The following is a 24836-nucleotide window of genomic DNA, read 5'->3' as shown; positions in this document are numbered from 1 at the left end:
GACATGAGAGTGCCTTTTGTTCAGGAGACTGTGAAGAGCCATTAAAGTCCAAAGGAACTGATGTTACCAGAGGTGGGAAGGGGGAGGGGTAGGGAGGTAAGGGAAGAATTGGTAAAGGGACATGAAAAATGATTACACTGTTTAATGTTGAATATACTAATTATCCTGATTTGAGCATTACGTATTACACACAGGTATTGGTATTCAACTCTGTACCTCACAGATATGTACAGTCAACTATGTTTCAATAGAAAATAAAACAAAAACACATAAAGAAATCAAACAAATAAAAAACAACCCCCCCAAAACAAAGACACAAACAAAAGTCCAAAGGAAGAGTTCTGGTCAAGATGGTGAAATAGAGGGTCTCCAGCATCACTCTTTCCCACAAATCAACCAATTTACAACTATTAAAATGTAACAACAGCCAAGCTGGGGCTGCTGGAGCTCAGGGGATGAGGAGGAGAGTCCTATGGAGTTCATGAAGGTGGGAGGAACCACGATGAGAGAAAGAAAAAACTGCTCGGAGCGTTTTGGGCCACAGCCGCTTTAAGGCTGGAGCTGCTGAGCTCATGGAGCAGGAGATGGCAGAAGCCACAGCTTTGCCCTAAAGATGGAGTTGCTTGGAAGCAGCAGGGGTAGAAGGTGGCCTTGGTGGCCCCAGGACACCAAGAACACTAATAGGGTTCCTGTGTGACCACACAGGAGCAAGGACCCAGAACAACTGAAAAAGGGGAGCCATTCAGAGGCCAGTGAGTCATCACAAGAGACCGGCACAGGGCCCGTCCCATGGGAAATCTTTGGAACACAGGCAGTGGAGGAGATGGGCCCACCAGGAAAACACTGGGACACAGCAAGGACAGCCAGTCAGCCCCCCAATCAGCACAGGACCACTCAGAGGAGACTGGTCAGGAATGCAGAATTGCATGGGGTGTGGTTTGATGAAAAAACTCAGGTCTAGATCAGAGTTTTTACACCACCAGGTGTACCCAGTCCCAGAAGCACCTATAAGGTCAACCATTAAACCCTGAGCTTCACAGAAAGCCTTCCCTAGGGAAACAGCAGCAAAGCAGCAATTTAGCTCAACCACACAGCTCAAGTACTGGTTCCCACAGGAAGTTCCCCCATTTCAGAAGTAAGCAAAGGACAAAAAATTAGTTCCGGCCCAGGCACACCACCAGTACCTTGGGGCCCGCCGGGGGACCTGAGGGATGGAGCCGGACACCAGACCCCCCTCCCCTCAACCAGGCACACTGTGCCAGCGACTTGGGGCCCACCCAGGGACCCAAGGTATGGAGCCAAGGACCGGACCCCACTCCCACAACCAGGCACAACTGCCAGCTCCTCGGGGCCCACCCAGAGACTGGAGGGATGGAGCCAGGGACCTGACTGCCCTCCCCTCAACCAGGCACACTGCCAGCACCTCAGGGCCTGCCTGGGAACCCAAGGTATGGAGCCAGGGACTGGACCCCTGTCCCACAATCAGACACACTGCACCAGTGCCTCGGGGCCTGCCCAGGGATCCATGGCATAAAGAAGAGGACCAGACCCCCCCTCCCACATCCAGGCACATTGTGCCAGCACCTTGGGGTCCACCCGGGGACCTGAGATATAGAGCCAGAGACTGGACCCCCCCTCGCACAACCAGGCACACCATGCCAGCACCTCAGGGCCCACCCGGGAACCCGAGGGATGGATTCAGGGACCAGACCCCCCTCCTGCAACCAGGCACACTGCACCAGCATCTTGGGGCCCTCCCAGGGACCCAAGGGATGGATCCGGGGACCGGATCCCCCTCCCACAACCAGGCACACTGTGCCAGCACCTCAGGGCCTGCCCGGGGACCCATGGTATAGAGCTGGGGACTGGACTGTCCCCACAACCTGGTACACTGCCAGTGCCAAGGAGCATGCAAAAAACATCCCCTCCATGTGGGTGGCCCACCACAGCCACCACAGTAATCAAGGCTGACGCGAAAGTGGCTAGATGCCACAACCACCACTCAGATGGTCTGCCAGCCACTGGAGTGCATTGACACAAGGAGAGTCACCAGCAGAGATAAAGATAAGAAGAGGATTTCGCTCTGCATGAAGCCCATTCCAGAGTGACAGAAGAAGCATCTGCTCTATAAAAATATTAGGGGATCTGATCACACCTTTCAGCATTGGGCAGATTATCTAGGCAACAAATCAATAGAGTAATCATTAATCTCTCATAAGGAGAGAAGAAATCTAGGGTAATTAGAGGGGGGAGGGGGATGGGGAGAGATTGGACAAGGGGCATAAAGAGTAAGTATGATTTGTAACAATATATATGCTAGTAATATTGATTTGATCAACATATCTCAATGTTGAACCCCCAAAATATGTATAATCAATTTTGATTCAATAAAATTTTTTTTAAAAAACCCAAAGAAAAAACTAACAAGCTACTTGATGATCTGAGCAAATTATTCTCTGATACCAAATATAACTGTTCCTTCAGATATTCAATATAAGATCATGCGGTTTACTGGGGATGATTCAGACTTCCATTAAAGATTGAAGGTCAGTCTGTCTTTCACATAGCCTGCAAGCAGAAACCACGGGTGTCTACCAAGGGAAGACTCAAATTTTATCTTAATTTAATATTTTGCCTGCTGCTTTCCTTTAGTGATCGGGTCCTATTCTCATTTTCATTTTCAAGCCCTGAAAGTAATGAATCCAAGTTGGAGGACTCTTCCTGTATATCTCCTGCACCTAAGCATGGGCCTCAGCCTGTGGTGATAATAATAGAAGCCATTTATTGAGAACTTAATATGTGCCAGACACCATACTGTGTGTTTTACATTCTATATTTCATTTAATCCTCAGGGCAGCCCTATGAGATAGGTACTGTTATTATTCTTAGCCTGTAGATGTGGAAAGTGTGACACAGAGAAATTCAGTAATTCACCCAAGGTCACACAACTCAAAGTTTTCGGAGGTGGAATTGAACCTAGACAGGCTCATGCCAGAGCCTGTGCTCTTAACCAGTACACTGTCAGTGTTCACTAGCTGAGTGAGACTCACGTCTTTATTATATCTCCTATCAGAGTTATCAGGCTCAGAAACACATGTGCAAGGTTATAATTCTGGGTGGATTGTCAAAAAATGATCCTATAGTTTTTGACTCTACTCCACTCCCTTAACTTTCTCAAAATATTGAAGTGTTTTACCCATACTTAAGCTTTAGCCCAACACTGAGTAAACAGAATATATGGAAATCTGGATTCATAAAACAAGATATTAGGAAATTAACATCTTTACAAAGCAATTTACCACAGGATTCCTTTAAATGCTTTCTCTAAGACCTTTAAGTTATAATTTGTTTTACATACAACTTTTCAACATTTCTAGGAGCCCATATATTATAAATCAAAATACAATTGCCTATAAAACGTGCATGCTTTACATTTCTTTCATCATTTGTGAAGTACAGATTGATTGATGTGGTAGGAAGAATAATGCCCACGACTCAAAGATGTCTGTGTCCTAATTCCTGCAACCTGTGAATGTTCCCTTCCATGGCAAAGGAGAATTAAGGTCACTAATCAGCTGGTAGGGAGGTTGGCCTGAATTATCCAGGTGGGCCCAATGGAATCACAAGGGTCCTGATAAGTGGAAGACGGAGGCAGAAAGGACAGTCAGGTAAAGAGACGTAGACAGGAGCAGGGTCAGAGAGACATGTTATGTTGCTGGCTTTAAAGATGGAGGAAGGGGGCACAAGCTGAGAGATGTGGGCAGCCTCTAGGAGCTGGAAAAGGCCAGAAAATGGATTCTCCTCTAGAGCATCCAGAAAGGAACATGGCCCTGCTGAAAGATGATTTTAGCCCAATGAGACCCATGTCAGACTTCTAACCTACAGAGCTATAAAAATAATAAATTTGTGTTGTTCTAAGCCAATATTTTTTTTGATCATTTGTTACAACAGCAATAGAAAACTAATACAATCAATTAGTCAAAGATTGATTGTTCGGCTTGTGTATTATCTACCCCTGAGGGTGAAAACTCCAGCACTTACAGGGGCCAGGCAGGAACCTTAAGTTCATGGGGGGGGGGCGGGGGTTCTGAGGCACCCTGGTGACCCTGGTGTCCTGAAGGGGACAGCTGCCACTTGTCTCCAACTAATTGTTGCTTTGCCCTTTTTACCCCCAGCTGCTCATATTTTGGCCACTTATCTCTTTTTTGTGTGTGTGTATCATTCACGTATCATAAAAACATTTATTTATTTTTAAAACCTCTACCAAATAGTAGACAAAGGAAGGAAAGGGGGAATAAACCAAATTGGTCATAATAGGCTACACATCTTTGAAAAATATGGATAGGGAATACTTTGAAATGAATAGATCATAATGAGGTTTGGATATCGTCTCTGGTTATGGATTGCGTTTATCCCTGCTCTTCTCCATTAGGGATTGTGCATCTCCATTTTGGATTTCTGGGAGCTAAACATATATCCTACATTCTTCTGGTTTCACTTCTAAGTCATAGCACTAGTATTGTATTTCAGGATTTGTCACAGCTAGAGTGGTCATGAGAAGGTTCAGCCAGAACTTTTTTTTTTTTTTTTTTTTAAAAAGATGACCGGTAAGGGGATCTTAACCCTTGACTTGGTGTCGTCAGCACCACGCTCAGCCAGTGAGCGAACCGGCCATCCCTATGTGGGATCCGAACCCGGGGCCTTGGTGTTATCAGCACCGCACTCTCCTGAGTGAGCCACGGGCCGGCCCCAGCCAGAACCTTCTAAGGAATTTTGCCAACATTGCTTTTTCCTCTGAGAATTGTGTTATAACTATTATTTAGTTGAACATTATTGAAATTAGTTGGAACTTGGAGCGTTTGCTCTCATAGTTTGACCATGCTCTCTTTCTGTATAAATGGAAGGCATGCTTGAAGCAGGAAGAATTTCTATGATCCCTCACCCTGTAACTGGGCACTTAAGGGTACAAGCCCAAACCTCCCAGTGTGCCTCGATTCATGGGCCTGGACTTCCGCTTTAGCCTGGCAACTAGAAAACTTCTCTATTTGTTTCTACTATGTTAACCTTTGAAGTGAAGAATATTAATGAATCTCATAAGCACATGGGAAGATGACTCAGGTGTGCTATTAGCTGAGTCATTTTCCCAGTACTGGAGGCAGGTTTCTCCTTGGTGCGCCCAGAGTCCCCTGCCTGCTAGGAGCTCTAGCCCACAGTGTTGAGAAGCTCTGGTAGCTTTAGCAACCTGCACCAGAGGGCCAGAGCTCACAGTTAAGAGCAAAGAACCTTTTCTTATTGGAAACCGTAAGCTTGAATGGCCCCTGCAAATTCACAGCAGACTAGCTAGGAAGCTACAGCAGTGGGATCTCAGTATTCATCATGACTAATTGGCAAATAACAGCCCGCAGAAGCCATGCTTCTTCCATTGTCTTTTATCTGAGTCTCCTTGATGCATCATGGCTTGACACTGGCATGCAGATCCCTTTGGGATTAACAGGGAATAAAAGCAGGGCAGCTTGGAGGGTCTTTATTCATTTCAAAATTTCTGGACTTTAAAAATTATCTACATAATTTTTAAATAAATAAATCGGTTCTTAAGAAAGTTTGAAATTTTACACAACAACTTTATACTGCTTTTGTAAGCAAGTGTGAGTCCTTTTCCTGGACATTTTGCCTGTCAGAAACGAGGGAATCTAATAGCAAGAAAGGGAGAAATAGAATCATGAGATAAGGTGCAAAAATAAAATGAAGAAAAGAGCGTCACATGAGACTCAACAAAGTCTAGTTGATAAAATGGAATCAGGAGACTCCTGGTTTATAAGATTTTTGGGGAAAGCAACCACGTGAGCTATAATGTGATATAAATAATGTAGCCAAAGCAATTTGTATATGGGCTGCTTTAGAAAGTTAAACCTCGCCAGCTAGTTGCCAGAGAGTTTTGCAAGGACATTCTAGTCGATGGTGATAGGCTGGAGGGAAAAGAGGGGCTAGTAGAAGGACTAAGCTGAGTTCTTCCTATGGGAAGATTATAAGATCCCACAATTATTACATAAAAATTTTGTTGTATTTTGACAGTTTTGCAATTGTCATTATTTTCCCGGAATTGCTTGCTGAGTAACCTTGTTTTGGGCTGAGAAGCTTGCCTTGAGGAACCCAGGCCACAGGAGAGCTGCTGCTGATGTGCGTCACTCCACAGGTCACAGTGCTCGGGACCGAGCACTTCCTTCCACTGAAGAGGATTCTAGCATCGTGCAGCTCTTGCAGAAGCTCTCTTGGTTGTCTGGGCGCATTGACCATTTTCTTCAGAATATGTTATTGGCTTTGTTCTTCGTATTCATGTTAAAACAGGACAAAGCCTTATCATAATGATTAATTTCCTCAATTTGTGCTTTCTAGTTAATGAGAACACACCCTGTTGCCACTCTTCAACTCCTGAAAAAGGATTGGAGAGAAATTTAGGACATTATAGAGACTACATGATCCCTTAGACAGAAACTCCAGTCCTAACAGAAACCTATTCATTTACGACCTCTCTTTCCCAAGTAGCTGCTAGAGACATCTGCTTTATTCAACTTCCTTCCATATCCATGAAGGAATTTAATGTGGAATAGATAGCTATGATATTGGACATGACCTTTCCCTGGTATTTAGAACTGTTTTTTCCTAAGGGATATAAAGATATATGGAGCAAAGAAGAATTTCATCTTGAGGGTGGGTTTTCCGTTAAAAAATTGTTAAAGATTCTTGGCCAACCCCTGGAACACCCACCTTTATGTATCTTCTTGGCTCAGTTTGGTCACATTCCTGAAGCTCTCTCCTCCCCATTCTCACCAATTAACATTGAAGTGCCTTGGTATGTTATCGGGGTTGCAAGTTCAACTGCTTGATGTATGACTCACTTCTGGTGCCCTTTCTTTTCTTTTTTTTGCACAAAAGAGAGCCATTTGTTATATATTCAGAGTCCAAAAGTCCTTTCTTACTCTTTGACTATCACAGGAGGTTTTTTTTCCCCTTCTGCAGTGGGAGAACAACAAATCAAAAGAGGATTTGACCTAAGAAAGCGTACATAATATTAAAGTAATTGCTTGGAGGTCAAGGTCACTATGTGTGTTGGAACAGAAGGAAGAGAAAATCTTTTATTTTTAATACATTAGTCTAATTGTATTCTCAAGTCTACCAGACTGTCTCTTACAGCTAACAGATAGATTACACTCATTTATTATGGGTAAGGGATTTCTCCCTAATTTGTTTTTTTGTGTTTTTTCCCCCTCATTTATTGTTCATTGTTCAAAGACCATTTATTAGGTGCTTCCTATGTGCCAGACACTATTAGGAATCAACAAATTCATCACCAAATAGATATCAAATAACTTATTAATACAAGGTGTTAGCATTGCAGAGGGTAGAGAGAAGTTAACATGTAGAGCTTAAAACCTTTTTGGGGAGGTGAGACACCCAATAAAAATAATTAGTTGTTTAAAGGTAGTATAGAAACCAAGTGCTTTATGAGTCCAGATCATTGTGGCCTGGGGTCAGAGAAAGCTTCCTGAAGAAGGCAGGGTCTGGAAGGAAGGGAATCAGAAAGGAGAAAGTGAGTGTGGCAGGCAGTATGTATAGGGTGGGTGTGTTAGGCGAAGTTGGGTAGTCATGGGAGATAAAGCTGGTTTGGTCCTTTGGTATCTTCCTGTGCCTCAGTTTCTCTTCTGTAACATGGAGGTGATAATAGTAATGACCACACAAAGTCTATATGAGGATTAGATGATATATTATGAGAAGAGCACTTAGCCTTAGTTTGTAAAACAGAAAACACTCTATAGATATTAGCAATTGTTATTATTTTATATTATTAGTAGGATTGTGGGAGGGCCTTGAACGCCAGAATGTGGTGTGTGAGCTTTATCATGTGAGGAATTGAGGGTCATTGAAAATTTCAGCAGGGCCATGACATGCTGAAATAAATTAGATAAAATAATTTGTTTGCAATGGGAAGGGTAGATTGTAGATTCCTCCTACTAGACTTCGCTTCAAATTAAATAGTTTAAAAAATCTTATGTCCAGATAGAGTAGAATTATTTAAGAAAAGCTATTTGATTTTTACCCAATTTCCCAGGGGGTAGAATTATATAACACATTAAAACTTGGTAGGACTGTAAAATGGTATGACAGAAAGAGATGAATCATATATTAGGTTGCCAACCTAATGGTAGGGGTTTTGCAGCAGGACAAAGTTCCTGAAATTCTGGTATAATTAACTGCAACTCAGTTTTCTAAGTCTTAGGGTTTTCTTCCCCACTGTTTCTTTCATCTTTGATTAGAACAGTTCTGAGACCCAGTATGTCTCTCGCTCTCCTGCTTTCGCCTTTTGCTTGCTGGCTCTTCCATTCTGTTCTGAATGACATTAGTCAAGTAAGTTCCGCCCATTTCTACATTGCTCCAAGCCCACCTACTCTGCCTCTTAACCTTTGAAACATCCTGTCTTAGGGCTTCTGGATCATGTAATTTAGCAGAAAATAATTACCCTCTAGCTAACACAATAGGTAAACACTCTTGAGTTTGTTATATAGAATGGTAAAAGCTTTTCCTACTTTTAGTATACTAGGTGCTCCAACTTTCCTGCCTTACATTCATTCATCTTGGATGCAACCGAATGACAAAAGGCCTTTGTTCCTCCCCCAAAAGGGGTTTGAAAAGTTGTCCTCCAAACAACTCAGGGCCTTCAGGAGACTTGGCAGGAACTGATCGTAGAGAATTATCTCCTTTGGCTTCTTCTATGTTTTATTCTTCTGAGTGGTCTGAGTGGGCCACTCTTCAGGATCCATGTTCCTCACTGAGGAACGTGGGAATTTTTCAGCTGTGTTCACCATCTAGGAAAGTAATAAAGGTGAGGAGGAGGAGGAGTATGGTTGTTACAGAGAAACAACATCCTTATTTTTAACTTCTCAATATATATTTTTTCTTTTTTTATTATCAGTATTCATGAGATATGAAGCTAATTGTCACCCCTTGTGCCCATGATGTGAGGGCCAGATTCATACTGGCAGCACACCCATTACCAGGAATTACTTTTGTACCCCGTGTCCCCCACCCAATTATCCCTGGCCTCCCTCAACTTCCTCCTTTCCCACCCACTCTACTTTGTAGCCCTAGGAATGTTCCCTCCCTCTGTAAGACCACAGCACTACTGTGGTCTTTCTTTCCTTCCTTCTTTCTCTCTTAGCTCCCACTTATGAGTGAGGATATGTGGTATTTATCTCTCTGTGCTTTGCTTATTTCACTCAACATAAGTTTCTCCAGGTTCATCCATGTTGTTGCAAATAGGAGTATTTCATTCTTTTTTATGGCAGGGTAGTATTCCATGGTGAATATATACCACGGTTCCCTTATCCAATCATCCATCGATGGGGATTTAGGTTGGTTCCATGTCTTGGCTATTGTAAACAGAGCTGCGATGAACATGGGAGTGCAGGTATCCCTTCGACATGATGATTTCCATTTCTCTGGGTATACACCCAGAAGAGGGATTGTTGGATCATATGGAAGATCTATCTGTAGTTGTTTGAGAAACCTCCATACTGTTTTTCATAGTGGTTGTACTAATTTACAGTCCCACCAACAGTATAGGAGTGTTCCCTTCTCTCCACACCTTCACCAGCATTTGTTATTCACTGTCTTTTTGATTATAGCTAGTCTAATTAGGGTGAGGTGGTATCTCAATGTAGTTTTAATTTGCATTTCCCTGATGACTAGTGATGTTGAACATTTTTTCATGTACCTGTTGGCCATTTATATGTCTTCCTTTGAAAAATGTCTGTCAGCTCCTTTGCCCATTATAGTTGATTTTCATGTCCCTTTACCCATTCCTCTTTCCCCTCTCCCTCTCACACCCTCCACTACATGATATCTGTTCACTTGTCTTAACAAGTTCAAGGAATTGCAAAACACCATTCTATTGGATGAAACCACTGGAGAATCTGTGCTGGCAAATGAATTATTCATTCATTATTCATTTTGTAAAATTGTATTGAGTTCAGGCATTGTTGTAATTACTGGAGATATAGCAGTGGATGAAACATGGACCTTAATGGTCTAGAAAGAGACAGACAGCAAATATAAAAACAGATAGATGAGTAAGATTTATTTGGATGGGGATCACCCTATGAAAAAGATGAAATGGGTTGCTACGACGAGGGTCACTGGTCATAGGAGGCCTCTCAGAGGAGGTGAGATTCAAGCAAATACCTGAAAGAAGTAAGAGGTGAGCTGTGTGGATATGAGGGGGAAGAGGATTCCAGGCAGAGGAAACAGGAAGTGCAAAGGCCTAAAGGAGCTTGCTTGGGATGTTTGAGGAACAGCAGATAAGCCAGTGTAGTTATAGCAGCGTGATTAGAAATAAAGTCCAAGAAGTTAATCTGAGGCCAGATTGGGTACAGCATTCCAGGCTATGGTAGATCTTATTCCAGCTTTGATGGGAAGCCATTGGAGGGTTTGGAGAAGATTCTCTTGGTTTGTCATTGTCATGTGTTTCTGATTCCAGTTTTATTAGTGACCTGCCTGTGTGAACTTCAATGAGCTCGTGCTTCCTCAGTTTCCTGTTAGGTAAATTGTGGATAATGGTACTTACCCTCAACAACATTAAAAGTATTAGCTATCAGTTACAAAGGACCTGAGGCCTTTGGATGAGAGAGATGATATAGAGTAATTATCACTGTTCTATATAGTCATTATCTTAACACCCATCTTCTTTTAGAAACGTAAAAAAATGGAAACCTGTACCCTAAATAGCTGCACCTGAGAAATTTAAAAAATGTCAGGGAAGTTATATTTCTGATTTTCCTTTTGGTTCCATATGAGACATCTGGGATACCCTTTTCTTCTTTGAAAAGGTCATCTTAAAAGCATCCCAGAAGTTGAAACCAACATATATCATAGAATATTAGAATGAGAAGAGATCTTAGCAATCTTACAATCTGTTGTTGAGGCAGAGTCTGACTTCTACATAGAGATGACTTTAAAACAAATTTTTACCATGTGCAAACCATGTTCTTCTAGTGTATGAGAAATTGCTCGAAGAGGGTGGCTCCCAGCCTAGGAAGGCTACTGTGTTACTTGTTCAAGTTCGATGAAATTATTTGTGGATTGTGAAAAAAATGATCTTACAGGTCTTCTGTTCTGATCCATCATTTTACAAGTAAGGAAACTGAGAGAAGCAGAGTCTTGAGTACAATTTAACTGCTACTTAGCAGGAGATCCTGGCTGAGAATCAAGATCATAAGACTTTCAGGCATCTGCTCTTTCTGAATGCTCTTTCAGGCATCATGCTTTCTCCCCAGATTCATGAGCTACCTACCTCGGTGGCATATTTAGACATAATTGCAATATTATAGGAAGCGATTTACTGTAATTTCAGATCCCTTTCCATCTTTATTATAATGATGTGCTTTGCTAATATTGGAAGTGGCGGCTGCCACAAAACTTTTTTGCTTGGTGAGGCAGCTGTACATGAAAAAAATTCACAGACTGTAATTTGACTCTGCCACAAATGTTTTGCTCTGTATATTCCTTTTTTCTGCCCCTCTCTTTGTTGCTGGCTTTGGGCTTTGTAAGTAGATTCTACAGTGTGTACCACTGAAGCTATAGACTTGGAGTTTTAGATTTGATCATAATTCAAATTCTAGCCTTGTTGCAATTTTTATATTAATTTTTGCCTAAAAAATGTATTCTAATTTTTGTCATACATAATTACTGTGATAAATTTTAAAAAGTGAGGTTTTTGGTTTTTTTTTTTTTTTTGCACAAAGTAAGTGCTCAATAAATGTTTGTTCATTTGAAATAAGCTCAGTATATAATTTTAGGTCTTCTAGTCCCATCATTTTAATAACAGATGCGAACCAGTCATGAAAATGAGCAAACATAGTAATATAATAATTTAGATTTCTTCCAGTAAACTTAAATGTGGGTTAGTTGAATATGAGAATATATACATATATATATTCTCACATGTATATGAGATGTATAAACATATGAAAGATATAAACACACACACACATATACTATTTCTGTACTTTTGTACCCTAATACAGTAACATTTACTTGATTGGCATTGAAAGACAAGTTATTTTTCATTTGACTCCTTTCTGTTGATATCATATAGCCCACATGGCCACTCGCTGAAATAGAAGCTGTAGTATTTATCAGTCTAGAATGTTTCTCACACTCATTGATTCAAAAATCAATTAAACTAGTAAAAAATAACTACAAACATTATTATTTCTTTTTACTGGTTTTTCTAAAAAAGAAACTCTCCTTAACACATTTATATATTCTGCTTGCTCATGCTATGGGGAAATAAATTGTTGATGTTCCAGGTACTTTGCCAGAAGTTAAGTAGTTTCAAGAATGATCTTGCCAAATAATACTCTTTCCCTAATTAAATTCTTAAAATAGTTAGGGATCATACTGAATAATCAGATGGGTGATTGAAAACGACAAGCTTAAATCTTAAAAGCCAAATTCTGTGAGTAAGACAAAATGCATAGGAAAGCATTTCCTCAATAATCACCGAAAGTCTATTTCCTAGTCTCTCTTTCCATTCCCACCCTGAAGTGATTTTAGATCCAGTCATCCTGGGGAATTGCAACTGGAATAAGCTCTACGTTTCACTATGACAAATGCTTGACACAGCCTACAGTTTGTGAGTTACTGAAAAAAGGACGGATTCATCAGAGAGCTCCTAATCCCCATTTTCCCACCTTCTTCATTAGGTTCCGGACTCTGTCTTTAGGGGAGAGTAGAGGGACAGCATGAATGAATCAGGCAGTCTTCCTCCTTTTCTCTGTTCCCATGAGCTTTGCTGTGAGTTGTAGCAATAGGCTACTCCTTAACTATTGTGAATCCCTAACCCCAAACAAATGGCACAGTCCCTTTGGGCCTGTTGATTCAAATCTCAGCATTCAGCGCACTCAGCACCAACGGATAGGCAACTAACTAATGACTGTGCTTCCCTGTGAGTGCACTAAAGGCAGAACTTTCAGGAGCAGGGACACTGGTAGAGCATAGGTGAGTGCAGCAAGATGTGCAGGTGAGATGTAAATATATAACGTGTGTGTGTATGTATATATTTTTATATTTATACTTGGATTTCTGGTGAAGTGACCCTGATTAAAAGGATTCAATCATGGTTTGCAGTTAAATGGGAAAAGGAGGCTATAGTGAAAGGGTCAGTGATTCAGATATAAAAATGCTTTGTAAATTTCAAAGTGTTAGATCTTAATTATTGTTCTCTAGATATTTGATTGACTGAGGCTAAATCACTTGATTTCACATTCTCTATCTTAAAAAAATGAAGATAATCCTAACAACTTTTCAGGGCTGTTTGAAGATTGTCCAGAAACAATGACTGGCAAGCCCTTTGAGGTTTATAGTTTAAAGAAATTGTTCAAATGTACCGTGTATGTAATGAATGTGTCATTGCTGGGTTTCCCCACATAGGTATTTAAGAGGCGGTATTTTTACTTGACTCAACTTCCTGATGGTTCATATATTCTCAACTCCTATAAAGATGAGAAAAATTCAAAAGAATCTAAAGGTTGTATCTACTTGGATGCCTGCATTGATGTTGTACAGGTAAGGCTATTGAGGTAATCTTTCTTTCTCTTTCTCCAAGAGGGTAGTGATGAACTATTAAGAATCTTAGCATTTTTTCTGTCTTGGTTAATGGCATCTCCATACACCAAAAAATCTATACTAGAAACCACAAAATCCTCTTTAGTGCCCCACTCTTGTTCAGTGCCGATATTTAAACATGTATCAAGTCCTTTTGAGTCTGGCTCCAAAGTGCATCTTGAATCTTACTTTCTCTCTATTCCACTGTCCTTTCTCTGGTTCTGCCTTTTATTCTCTCTGGGTGTACTAGTCTGTTTCCTGTTGCTGATAGCAGAATACTTGAAACTTGGTAATTTATGAAGAAATGGAATTTATTTCTTATAGTTTTGGAGGCTGAGAAGTGCAAGGTTGCAGGGCCACATCTGGTGAAGGCCTTTTCCTTGGCGGGGACCCTCAGCAGAGTTTCGAGGTGGTGCAGGGTATCACATGATGAGGGGCCTGAGAGCATGTCCACATGCTTTCTTTCTCTCCTTGTAAAGCCACCAGTCTACTGCCTGATAACCCATTAAACCATTAACCCATTATTCCATTCATAAGGTCTTAGTCCTCATGATGCCATCACATCCTAAAGACCCTACCTTCCAAATAACATGGTAAGATTTCTCACCCTCTTGATAGTTTTACATGGAGATTGAGTTTCAAGATGACCTTTGGAGGGGACATTCAAACCATAGCATTCTGCCCTTGGCCCCCCAAAGCTCATGTCCTTCTCACATACATATGCATTCATTTCATCCCCATAGTCCCAAACTCTTAACTTGTTCCAGCACCACCTCAAAAGTCCAAAGTCTCATCAATTAGCCTGTGAAACAAGTTATCTGCTTCCAAGATACAATGATGGAACCTAGAGTCTTGCCTTCTTGCCTCCTGATTTGTTGTCCTGCTCCACTTCGTCTTCCTAAGACATAGATCTTTTCTTTTACTTGCCTTCTCCAAACCTTTTGGCTCTTGACTTCTTGTGTTACAGAGTAAGAACTAAAACTCTTATCATGGCACTTAACACCCACAGTGATGTGGCCTTACCCTACTGTCTAGCCTCATCCCCCTGCATCCCCTTTTATATTCTGTGCTCTAGTCACAACAGGCTAAGCACTCCATAAAGTTTCACACATATGTGGCTTCCTTTACATTTTTTTCCTCTTCTTGCCATATACTTTTCCCTTCTGTTCCGTTTGAACCTTATCTTTTAAGACTCAGCTTAAAAGCCACTGTTTCCTTCTTCACCCTCATGCCCAACAAGTGGAATTAAGCTCCACCTCTCCTGTGCTACCACTTTGCTTCTTCCTCTGTCATATAACTGAATCACACTCTAATTTGTGGCTCATTTTGCACATTTCTTTTTGGATTATGGGGATTATATGTCTTACTCATTTCTTTATGTCCTATAATACACAATAAAAACTTAGAAATTGTTTGCTGATTTCGTTTACTGAGGTGGCATAGACAAAGACAGGGTGGGAAATAGAGGGTAGAGAGATTATCTAAATAGGAAGTTCATTGACAAAGAGACAGGACCCAGTACTACAGAGCCAGGTGGACATGGTTGTCTAGAAGGAGCACTGAGCTGATCAGGAGGCAGGAAATCCCAGTTTAATGCCTTTGATTTACCTGAATCTTAATTTTTAAAACTACAAAATGGGATTAAAAATGTCTGTGTACACTGTCAAATAAAATTGTCATAAGGATCAAATGAAAAAACACTTTTAAAAGTGTAAACATCTGTGTAAATAGGTGCTTTTTATAATAATAAAGAGCTTTCTTACCTAACTGGAAGAAAGAGGCACACACAATTTCTGGATTTTCTCAGTTAGCCCTAGTCCAGATTGACCTTTCTTTGTAGTGCCCCCAGGATCTGCTTCCCCCATCTATTTATGATCCCCCTTCCCAAATATTTTCAGATATATAAATCTTTATGACTTGCTGTAGCAGTTTAATTTCACCCTTCCCTATACTTTGAAGGTGAGAAGGAGGAACGTTCTTAGTTTCTTGAATAATGACCATGCAGTAGAAAATTATTGATTTATGACCCTTTCTTGAAATTAATGCTGAAGTATTTGAGAGGGAATAATGTGTTATTTTGTCATGACAGAGAAGGTGGTAAAGTAAAAGAATGCATTATTATGTTTGAGGGGAAAAGGAGGCTTTCCTTTTCCTTGGGAGCTAGTGTTCAGTTGGCCCACTTCCATATATTTTACTTAGAGTCACAATTGAACGTTAACCAACTCTGCTGTTCTTTTATGCTACTGTGATACATTTGATATTATGCATGGTAAAGTGAATTAGGTATCTATATTGCACTTGATGGTACAATATAGAATAAGTATCAGACTTGTTTCAGGTCACATTTTAGCTTGTTTTTAAGAGCTGATATTGAAAATCTATAAATACACAAGGAAAGCTTTAAGTGGGGTGGAAGTAGTGGAATGTTTGCTTATTTCTTTGTCAGTAATTTGATTTTCTAAATGTAAATGATGCCAAAAGGTCTTAAATGATAATACTTACTCAACAGGTAGTATTTTATGCCAACTTCATGCGTATACCACTGTGCCCAGTCCCGAGGAGAACAAAATATATATGTTTGTCATGGTCATTCACTGTCTTGGAGTGTCTGTTTCTTGTTGAAAGAAGCAATTAATTCATGAAAGTATTGACGCATGTATGTGCTGAAGTGAGGTAAAGATAAATAAACTAGTAAAATCTAATATTAAAAGGGCAACAAAACTAACTGAACACGTTTGTTTTCCACCCTAGTGCCCCAAAATGCGCCGTCATGCTTTTGAACTGAAGATGTTAGATAAGTATAGCCATTATCTCGCTGCTGAAACTGAACAGGAAATGGAGGAATGGTTGATAACTTTGAAAAAGATTATTCAGATCAATACCGACAGTTTAGTGCAAGAGAAAAAGGAGACAATAGAAACAGCACAAGGTCAGAATTTTTAAATGATTTATTATTGAGATAAAGCCCTTGTCTTTAATCCGTGGGAGTGTCCTTTTTGTAGGGTGAATATAGACCTCTTAATCTTGAAGGGTGACCTGCTTCTTCATTAAAAGTGACCATGGAGGTTGATAGACTTTTTTAAGAGTTGATGCCGCGTGGGCTCTGACACATGAAATATAACCAGACTGAAACGGATAGGAAATTCATGGCAGATTTTCAAAAGTCCATTAAAGTTTTCCCTATGCTTTCATAATCAGAATTCTTTGCAATAAATCTAGTAGGAGAGGATGGGGTGGGAGAGATAGGATATTTCTCTTAGGTGATTAGTAACGGTCTGTATGGTTTGGAACATCTGCTTTTAATGAATTTGCAGATGATGAAACTAGCAGCCAAGGAAAAGCCGAAAACATCATGGCCAGTTTGGAAAGAAGCATGCATCCAGAACTTATGAAGGTATATCTTTTTTATGGCAACTTGCCTTCAACTGAGACAACACAGGATGAGCTATTAAAGTTTTAATGCTGGATTCCATTTGGCATTGTCATTCCAAGTTAAAAAACACAGCGAATTGGTGAAACAGGTAGAGATTGTGAAAGAAAATTCACACCCCTAAATATGGACTTGTAAGTGCCAGCTGATGGTTTGGAAAATCTTAATTTCTCTAGACACTAGAAAGTACTTCTAGGTTTTTGTGACATTATTAACTTTATCTACTACTACTTATTCAGTTTCATTACTGTATGATATTCATAAAATGAATATTCTTTCAAGGGGCTAATGATACAGATCATGCACATGATATTCAATGTAATGATTTATATATATTTTATATGAAAATTATATATTCTCTATATGCAAATATGTATGTATATGTATGTGAATAATTTCATCAGGTAAAAATTTTGGTGAACAGATATCATTTGTGTTGTTTACTCTGCTCTTTAAAGTTTGAAATGAATCAATTTTGAAAGTGTAGAAATGATTATCATGTGCATCATAGTAGAATACATATTTCACTCTGTGGACTCTATATTATAATAGATTAGAGGGTTATGACCCATTTATTAATTTAAGTCCTTGTCCAACCTATTTGTATTTTTACTTTATACCTCTTTCTGAACTACTTAGTCACACAAATTTAGAAGTTCTTTTTTTTTTCTGCTTTAAATGTACCCCTTTCTTAAACTTTAGGAACACACTCATGATCCCCTGATCTAGGCTTTTTATGATTTTGTAAATTTTAGTTGTATCCCCCCTGAATCTTTGTCATGCCAAGTCTGTGCAGCCCATTATGTGTTTCCTAAGGAGATGAAATCAGAATTGTATGTAATATTCCATGTTTATTTCTCTTTCGCATACAAAATTTCTTGGATTCCTTTTTTGTACTGACTACAGGATGAACAATATCTTAGTGGTAGGAAGAGGCACATGGAAAGCATAAGAACCTGATCTGTGTCTTACTGTGGGTCATAGTCATGGTGATATGTCACTGCCCAGCCAAGCAAGTATCCTTTATCCATCTTAAGTACATGGAAATGGAGAATGGTATATTTTTGAAGCTGTGTTGGATTGCTTGTTTCACATAAACTATATATTTAAATAGTGTTTAATACTGTTTTGAAGGAAATGAAGTAATATATATATATATATATTTAATTTTAGTATGGAAGAGAAACTGAACAGCTAAACAAACTCAGCAGAGGGGATGGAAGACAGAATCTCTTTTCTTTTGATTCAGAAGTTCAGGTATTAATGATATATTACTTTAAATAATCCTAGAATTGATAAACAACATCTGTGAAATGTTGAAAGCACTGATTTTTGCACCAGTGGGGAATACAGATCGTTTTATATTTGCCTTATTCACTTTGAACAAGTGGCTTAAGAGTAACTCTTCACTCAAGAGGACTTTCACATATGCAAATAGTTTGGGGCTGAATATACTCAGTTCCTTTTAGTCTTTTCACTTCACCTTGCTCATCAAAATGAATAAATTAAAGAACGCTTAAAGATGGTTTCAGTGCTCTTTTAACCCATTAAATGCAATTGTGATCTAGTGGCAGTGAGTATCAGCAGTATAAAGAGCACCAAATCATATGAGACATTTATTTTCCACATTTGATGTAGGCCTGTAGAACTGGGATAATTTTCATGGCTGGCTTAATCCCACTTTAAGTGAAGGGTGGTGCAGGAAAGTGGAGATTTATGTGCATATGTGTATTTTAACCTCTTTCATGAGTTAGGTATTTTTTGTACTAAGATACGCAGTTAATATATAATTTCATGACATTTTCTAATTAAACGTCCGATTTATTTAAATGGAAAAAATCTACAATTTATAAATATTACAACCATTTCTCCTAACTGAAACTATTTTATGAGAAAATGAAATTATTTGGGGAGGGGAGGTAAATTTTTTTGTTTTCTTTCCACTTTTTTAAACATGATATTTCTTTTTTTTTTTTTTTTCCTTTTTGTTTTTTTTCATGTCCGGCAACGGATTGCAACCCTCAGTGTCGCGCCCGTACCGGACCGGGACCGGCAACGGGATCGCAACCCTTGGTGCTGCACCCGCACCTCGCTCAGCCAGTGAGCGGGAACCAGTCTGTATGTGGGATCCGAACCCTTGGCGGGAGCGCCGCCATGCTCCCAAGCGGCGCACTGTAGCAGTGCGCCACCGGGCCGGCCCATAAACATGATATTTCTAATTAAAATCTTTTATTTTGTTTGAAATAGAAAAGTACAAATTGCATAAGCATTAGTTTTTTTCTCAGTAAAAATATATCATGAAAATTTAAAATAATTTAGAGAAAACTGATTTTGTTTCTTTTTTCTTTTTTTCTTCATACTTTTTTCCAACTAACATTTTTTATTTCGTTTGAAATGGAAAAAGTATATAGAATCATAAATAATGCAGACATTTTTCCTTTAATATTGCATAAGAAAATAAAAGTATTTGGAAAAAAATGATTTTAAAAAATATTTCACTTCTTTTTTTTTCCATAGGAGTATTATATTGCTTTAGTGTAAGTTAAGGGATTTGTTTTAAAAAAAGGAAAAAAAAAGCATACAGCATGCCTCAGGAATGTTAGCTCTAAGATAATCATTCAGAAATTTACTTGTTCCAAGCATGTCTGAGCCTTTGATTTCCCCCTGATGATTGGGCTCTAATTGGACATGTCAGACTCTTTCATCGTATACAAAGGAGCCAATTGACTGTGGTTGAAACTAAATCCAGTATCTTTAAAAATTTGTGGTGTAGTGTTTTTGTGGTCATGAAACTGAACTGAGTTTATGTTTGAGTTGTTGATCAGTGAGCTACAGTAAAGGGAAAAATTCACAGATGTGATGAAGCTTTAAGGACAAAAAATGGAATTTAATGTTGATTATGGAAGGCAGTCTCACCACAAAGAAACCCACGTGTGTGTTGAGTACCTTTTCTGGGTGAATTGCCATCCCATCATTTCAGCCTTCTCTTTTGGCCACAGTTGCGTTTGGATACATGTTTTTTTATCACTGACTATAGAGAATAGAGAAACACTTGCCGACTGAAGGGGACGGCTCAAACTTTGGGCTACTGGGGAAGGCCACGTGTCCCACCATTTCTACTCACAGGCCTCAGAGGGAAAGGATTTGGGGGATGGTGTGGTTTGGTTCAGTTTCTCTTCACATTCCACTGTCTGAGTAAGACAGAAAGGAGAGCAGATAAACGAGCGGAAATTAGAATTGATCTCCATGGCAATGAGTTGCTTGCTCTGGCTCCACAGAGAGATAAGTGTTCAGGAGGGAGCTGTCTAGTCCCACACATTTGTATTCCTTTTGTAGATAAGTAGACTCAGAGGGAAAAAAAATCATGCTTTCAGGTACAAATATTATATGTTAGGCCCTTTTAAAAGGAGGGTTTTGTCAGTGATACAGGCTAGGTCAGAACAGCTATAATTATAAAGGATTCTTCAAGCACAATACCTGTTTTGGCTTGAATTACATAGGTAATTGAGAAAAATTCTTGTATTTCTTGGCTTGGGTTTTCCATACCGGCAGTATATTTTGCTCAGATTCACCTAATCATTTCCCACCTACAATTTCTGTGGCCTTAATGAAAGTATAGTAAGTTGTCACACAATCTACGCTTTCTTCCCATTTGTGAATAGAATGTAAGTCTGTTCAGAAGTTCAGAGTAAACACATGAACTTAGATTCCTGAGCTGACTGGTTCCTAGAAGTTTCTTTGAGGAGGGAGATTCCGTCCCTACCGAGAAGAATTCCTTAACTATGAATATCTTTTACTTAAAAACTTGTTTTTATATTGAAATACCAACAGTTTTTAAAAATATATCTCTGTGGCAGCCAGGGTATATCCCCCAGCTCCGTTAGAAGCTAAGCTCAGTATATATCAGTTTCCTAAGTAGACATCTCTCCCTCTGTTCATCATTCAAACATAGGTGGTCCCCAGGGTTCCAGCCTTGTCCGCCTCTCACTCTGGATGTCACTGACTCTCAAATCCAAATCTCCAACCCAGACCTCTGCTGTTTCCAGCCACCTATGAGCATTACCTCAAACTCAGCACGTCCCAATCTCAACTCATGATTTCTATTCAACCTCCCCCCAAATCTGCCATTCATTTGTATTTCACAGCTAAGTTCGTAACATCACTATCTATTGAATCTCCCAAGTTGGAGACCATTGTGTTATTCGTGATGCCTCCCAAACCCATTCCTGTCAATTTTGCCTTTTGCACAGCTCATAAAAAATAATAATAATAAAAATTTCTACCATTCTGGAACATATGTTTTGTGGGGAAGACAAACATTGTACAACTAAGTAAAGATAAAAAGTAATGTTAGAAAGATAAATCAGAGAAAGGGGGTATAGACTATCAGGGAGTGTGCAGTTTTCTATAGGAAGTGAGGAAAGGTTTCTCTGTGCAAGTGCCAATTGATTGGAGATTTGAATGAAATGAGACAGCAACCCATGCAGCTGTCTGGGGGAAGAGGGTTCCTGACAGAACAAGTGCAGAGGCCCTGGGGTGGGACTGTACTTGGTGTGCTGGAAAAAATAAATAACCAAGGAGGCCAGTGTGGCTGGAACAGAGAGAGGGGAAAGGCAAGAGTTAGAAGATGAAGTCGGAGGAGTGAGAGGAGGCAGGGAATCATGTCATGTAGGGCTTTGCAGGCCATCGAACAGACTGTGACTTTTCCATTGCCTTAGATCAGAGTCTCATCCTCTTCCTCTGGGATTTCTCCATCAGTGTTTGAACCTTAGTGTAAAAGCTTCACAAATGCTTGTTGAATGAAAAAATTAAAAGTGTTCAAATGAAGAATAGACAGAGAACTGTCGGATTGTGTCATTTTTACTGTATTAATATAAATCTATATGACTCTATATTAATATGAATCCTTTGTTTTTCTGAAAATGATCCATACTATCTGTTTTGTAGAGGTTGGACTTTTCAGGAATTGAACCTGATATAAAACCATTTGAAGAAAAGTGCAACAAGCGTTTCCTGATAAACTGCCATGATTTAACTTTCAATATCTTAGGTCAAATTGGAGACAATGCAAAAGGACCACCCACAAATGTACGTATGACTTTTCTCTCTGCCTCCCTTGAACCAGCGCATTAAAGAACTGCCTTTGTTTTTTATGGCTGAGAACTGATTTACTGGATGTAAACTCCGTTGCTACATATTATGATAAATTTGACATGGAAGGATTTCGTATGTCTTTTTCTTTTGCCAAAATATGAATATGTTCTCATTTTGAGAGAATTCATGAAAGTCTTACTTACTCAAAATAGCAGATAGCGTAGGCTTTTGAAATTTAAGAGGGGCATTCCCAGAACCTGGGAAATCCTCAAATCTGTGAATTCTACTAGAGAATGTGATTTCTTCTGTGAAATTGGTTTGTAGCAATGAGTAAGTATTACCAAAGCCATGCTGGGATGCAGATGCTATGCAGTCTGCTAGGCTCACTCACTATTCTCTACAATGAGATTCATTATGGTCGGCAGAGAAAATTCTAATTATTACCTGTCATGGATCATTTGAGTTGTTCAGAAATACTTGAAACTATGAATGTAAAATCTTCAAAGAGACTGTATTTTGTTCATTTTTATTTTTTGGCTCTAGTTTTATCTTTCAAAACTATCAACAGTGGTGATTGATTCTCTTACAAAATGACTGAAATGCACAAGCAGATTTTTCTGTGTGTAAAGGGTTAATCTTTATGCCATCTGGCATGAAATTTCTCTTTGTGACCAGCTTTCAAATGCCATCTGTAGAGAGGAATCATGTGTTCCAAAATTGCTGATAGGGCAAAGCTTTTGTCAAGTAATTTGATGTTGACTGATATTAGCTCTTATGAAATGTATAGCCCAGTAAGTTGCAACGGGGAAGATTTATTTCTACTCTGTAATATTGGCATTATTTTTTAGGTCATATCAGTAAATTTATAAAGAATTAAATTTTATTCATAGAACAATTGGAATTCTTTAAATGTAGCTTTTGATTTCTATCCATCTTTTTTTTAAAATTTTATAACTTCTGAACTTATTTACAGTTGACAAAAGTTAAAATTTGTTAAAGTCTCTTATTTTGGAATACTATTTCTTCTATGCAGATAAGCCATAGTGCAATTTTAGCTAAATGTTGACCTCAGAAAGGAACTGTAATCACAGAAACTTGGGTAAAAAAAAAAAATTGTTTTGCAATTTGTGTCTTTCCCTTCCCTCTCATGCCCCCCCACAATAGTCTTAGTTTTAAAATGTAACTGTTTTCATTCCCAGGTTGAGCCCTTTTTTATCAATCTTGCCTTATTTGATGTAAAAAACAACTGTAAGATATCAGCTGACTTTCACGTAGACCTGAATCCCCCATCTGTCCGTGAAATGCTGTGGGGCACTTCAACCCAACTGGCCAGTGATGGTAACCTCAAGGGCTCTTCCCCCGAGTCTTTCATTCATGGAATTGCTGAATCTCAGTTACGCTACACAAAGCAGGTAAAGAATGATCTTTAGCCTTGGTAGTACATTCAGAATAAGAAACAGAAATGTCCTTGCATTATTTTATGGTTTCAGGCCAATGTTTGCATGGCATGCTATCTTTTGTAAGGCCTGTCTATAGGTATTTTTCTGGTGACTGAAGTTGAATGGGAAAAATGGAAACCAACGAACATGCTAGTAACACATTGACAAAGTAATATTTTCAATGGGATCATGATGTGAGACTCAGAGGAAGTATTTTGTGAGATAGAATGCAGACACACACACACACACACACACACTCACACGCACACACACAGATAATTTTGAGCAAGGTAATAAGTTTTTTTGGAGAAAAATTGATCCTACATTAACTCTCCCACCCCTAATTCCCATGTCCATTATGAGTAGGTAGTTTTAATGGATCATGAAGGCTCTTTATACAGAGGTCTGCTTGAAAAGCAGTGGGAGGGAACTGCTGTGTCTCAGCTGTCATGCTACTCTCTTCCGTTCTGTCTGGTGCAAGAGAATCCCCTTTTAAAAGAGCCTGACAGTTCCTTGGCATCTGACCTCTGACTGGACTGGAGGCCATAAGAGGTTGGGGGAAGCAGAATTGATGGTCTGCCCTCTAGACTTTTGCAGCAGAACCAAAATGACACTGATGCATAGAATTAAAGTGGCAAGAGGCATGTGAACAAAGCTGCTCACATTGTAATGAGATTTTTCCCAAAGTAAAAAATGTTTCTTTTTTTTTCTGATTATAAAGATAAATACATTCTTATGTAGAAAATTCAAACAGCGCAAGAAGTATAAAGAGGAAAGTAAAATCACCACCCGTGGACAATAACTATTAACATTTTGGTAAAAATCTTTCCTGATATCTCCATTGTGTATATATAAATACATATACATTACGTATACTCTTATAAAATTTATATCATATTCATGCTGTTTTGTGCATACTGTTTTCATTTAGCATCATGTTATCATTGTATATCAATATCTATAGATCAGTCACATTTGTATTAAAGGCTAACATGGTATTCAGTTGATTTAGCTAGTTAGGATATTTCTAATTTTTTGATTTCATAAATAATGCTGCATTTAACATCCTTGCATATACATCTCAGCTCATTTGTTGAATTATCTCCTCTGAATAAATTTCAAGCTTTGGGATTTTCAGGGTCAAGCATTGTGCTCATTGATACAGATTACCAAATAGCAGGGGAAGACTTCTTTACATGTGCTGGCACTACCCT

The 24836-nt window shown here is 39.2% G+C and overlaps 1 protein-coding gene across 3 annotated transcripts in view; it reads left to right on the top strand.

The window, feature by feature from the left end:
- DOCK11 (dedicator of cytokinesis 11) overlaps nt 1-24836 on the top strand; it is a 170557-nt gene that overhangs the window by 42172 nt on the left and 103549 nt on the right. For 2 of the 3 annotated variants that reach the window (XM_008569406.1, XM_008569404.1), the window contains exons 1-5: nt 16568-16588; nt 16974-17053; nt 18263-18346; nt 22037-22177; nt 23383-23595. In XM_008569406.1, coding sequence (XP_008567628.1) covers nt 17012-17053; nt 18263-18346; nt 22037-22177; nt 23383-23595 — 480 coding nt within the window. In that variant the 5' untranslated portion in view covers nt 16568-16588; nt 16974-17011. Of the gene's footprint in view, nt 1-13485; nt 13621-16410; nt 16589-16973; nt 17054-18262; nt 18347-22036; nt 22178-23382; nt 23596-24836 lie in introns of those variants that run through there. The other variant, XM_008569403.1, reaches the window with a different exon arrangement.

This window comes from Galeopterus variegatus, unplaced genomic scaffold, assembly GCF_000696425.1.
Source record: "Galeopterus variegatus unplaced genomic scaffold, G_variegatus-3.0.2 Scaffold492, whole genome shotgun sequence".
Classification (NCBI taxonomy): Eukaryota; Metazoa; Chordata; class Mammalia; order Dermoptera; family Cynocephalidae; genus Galeopterus; species Galeopterus variegatus.
This window is presented reverse-complemented; position numbering and strand designations above follow the sequence as displayed.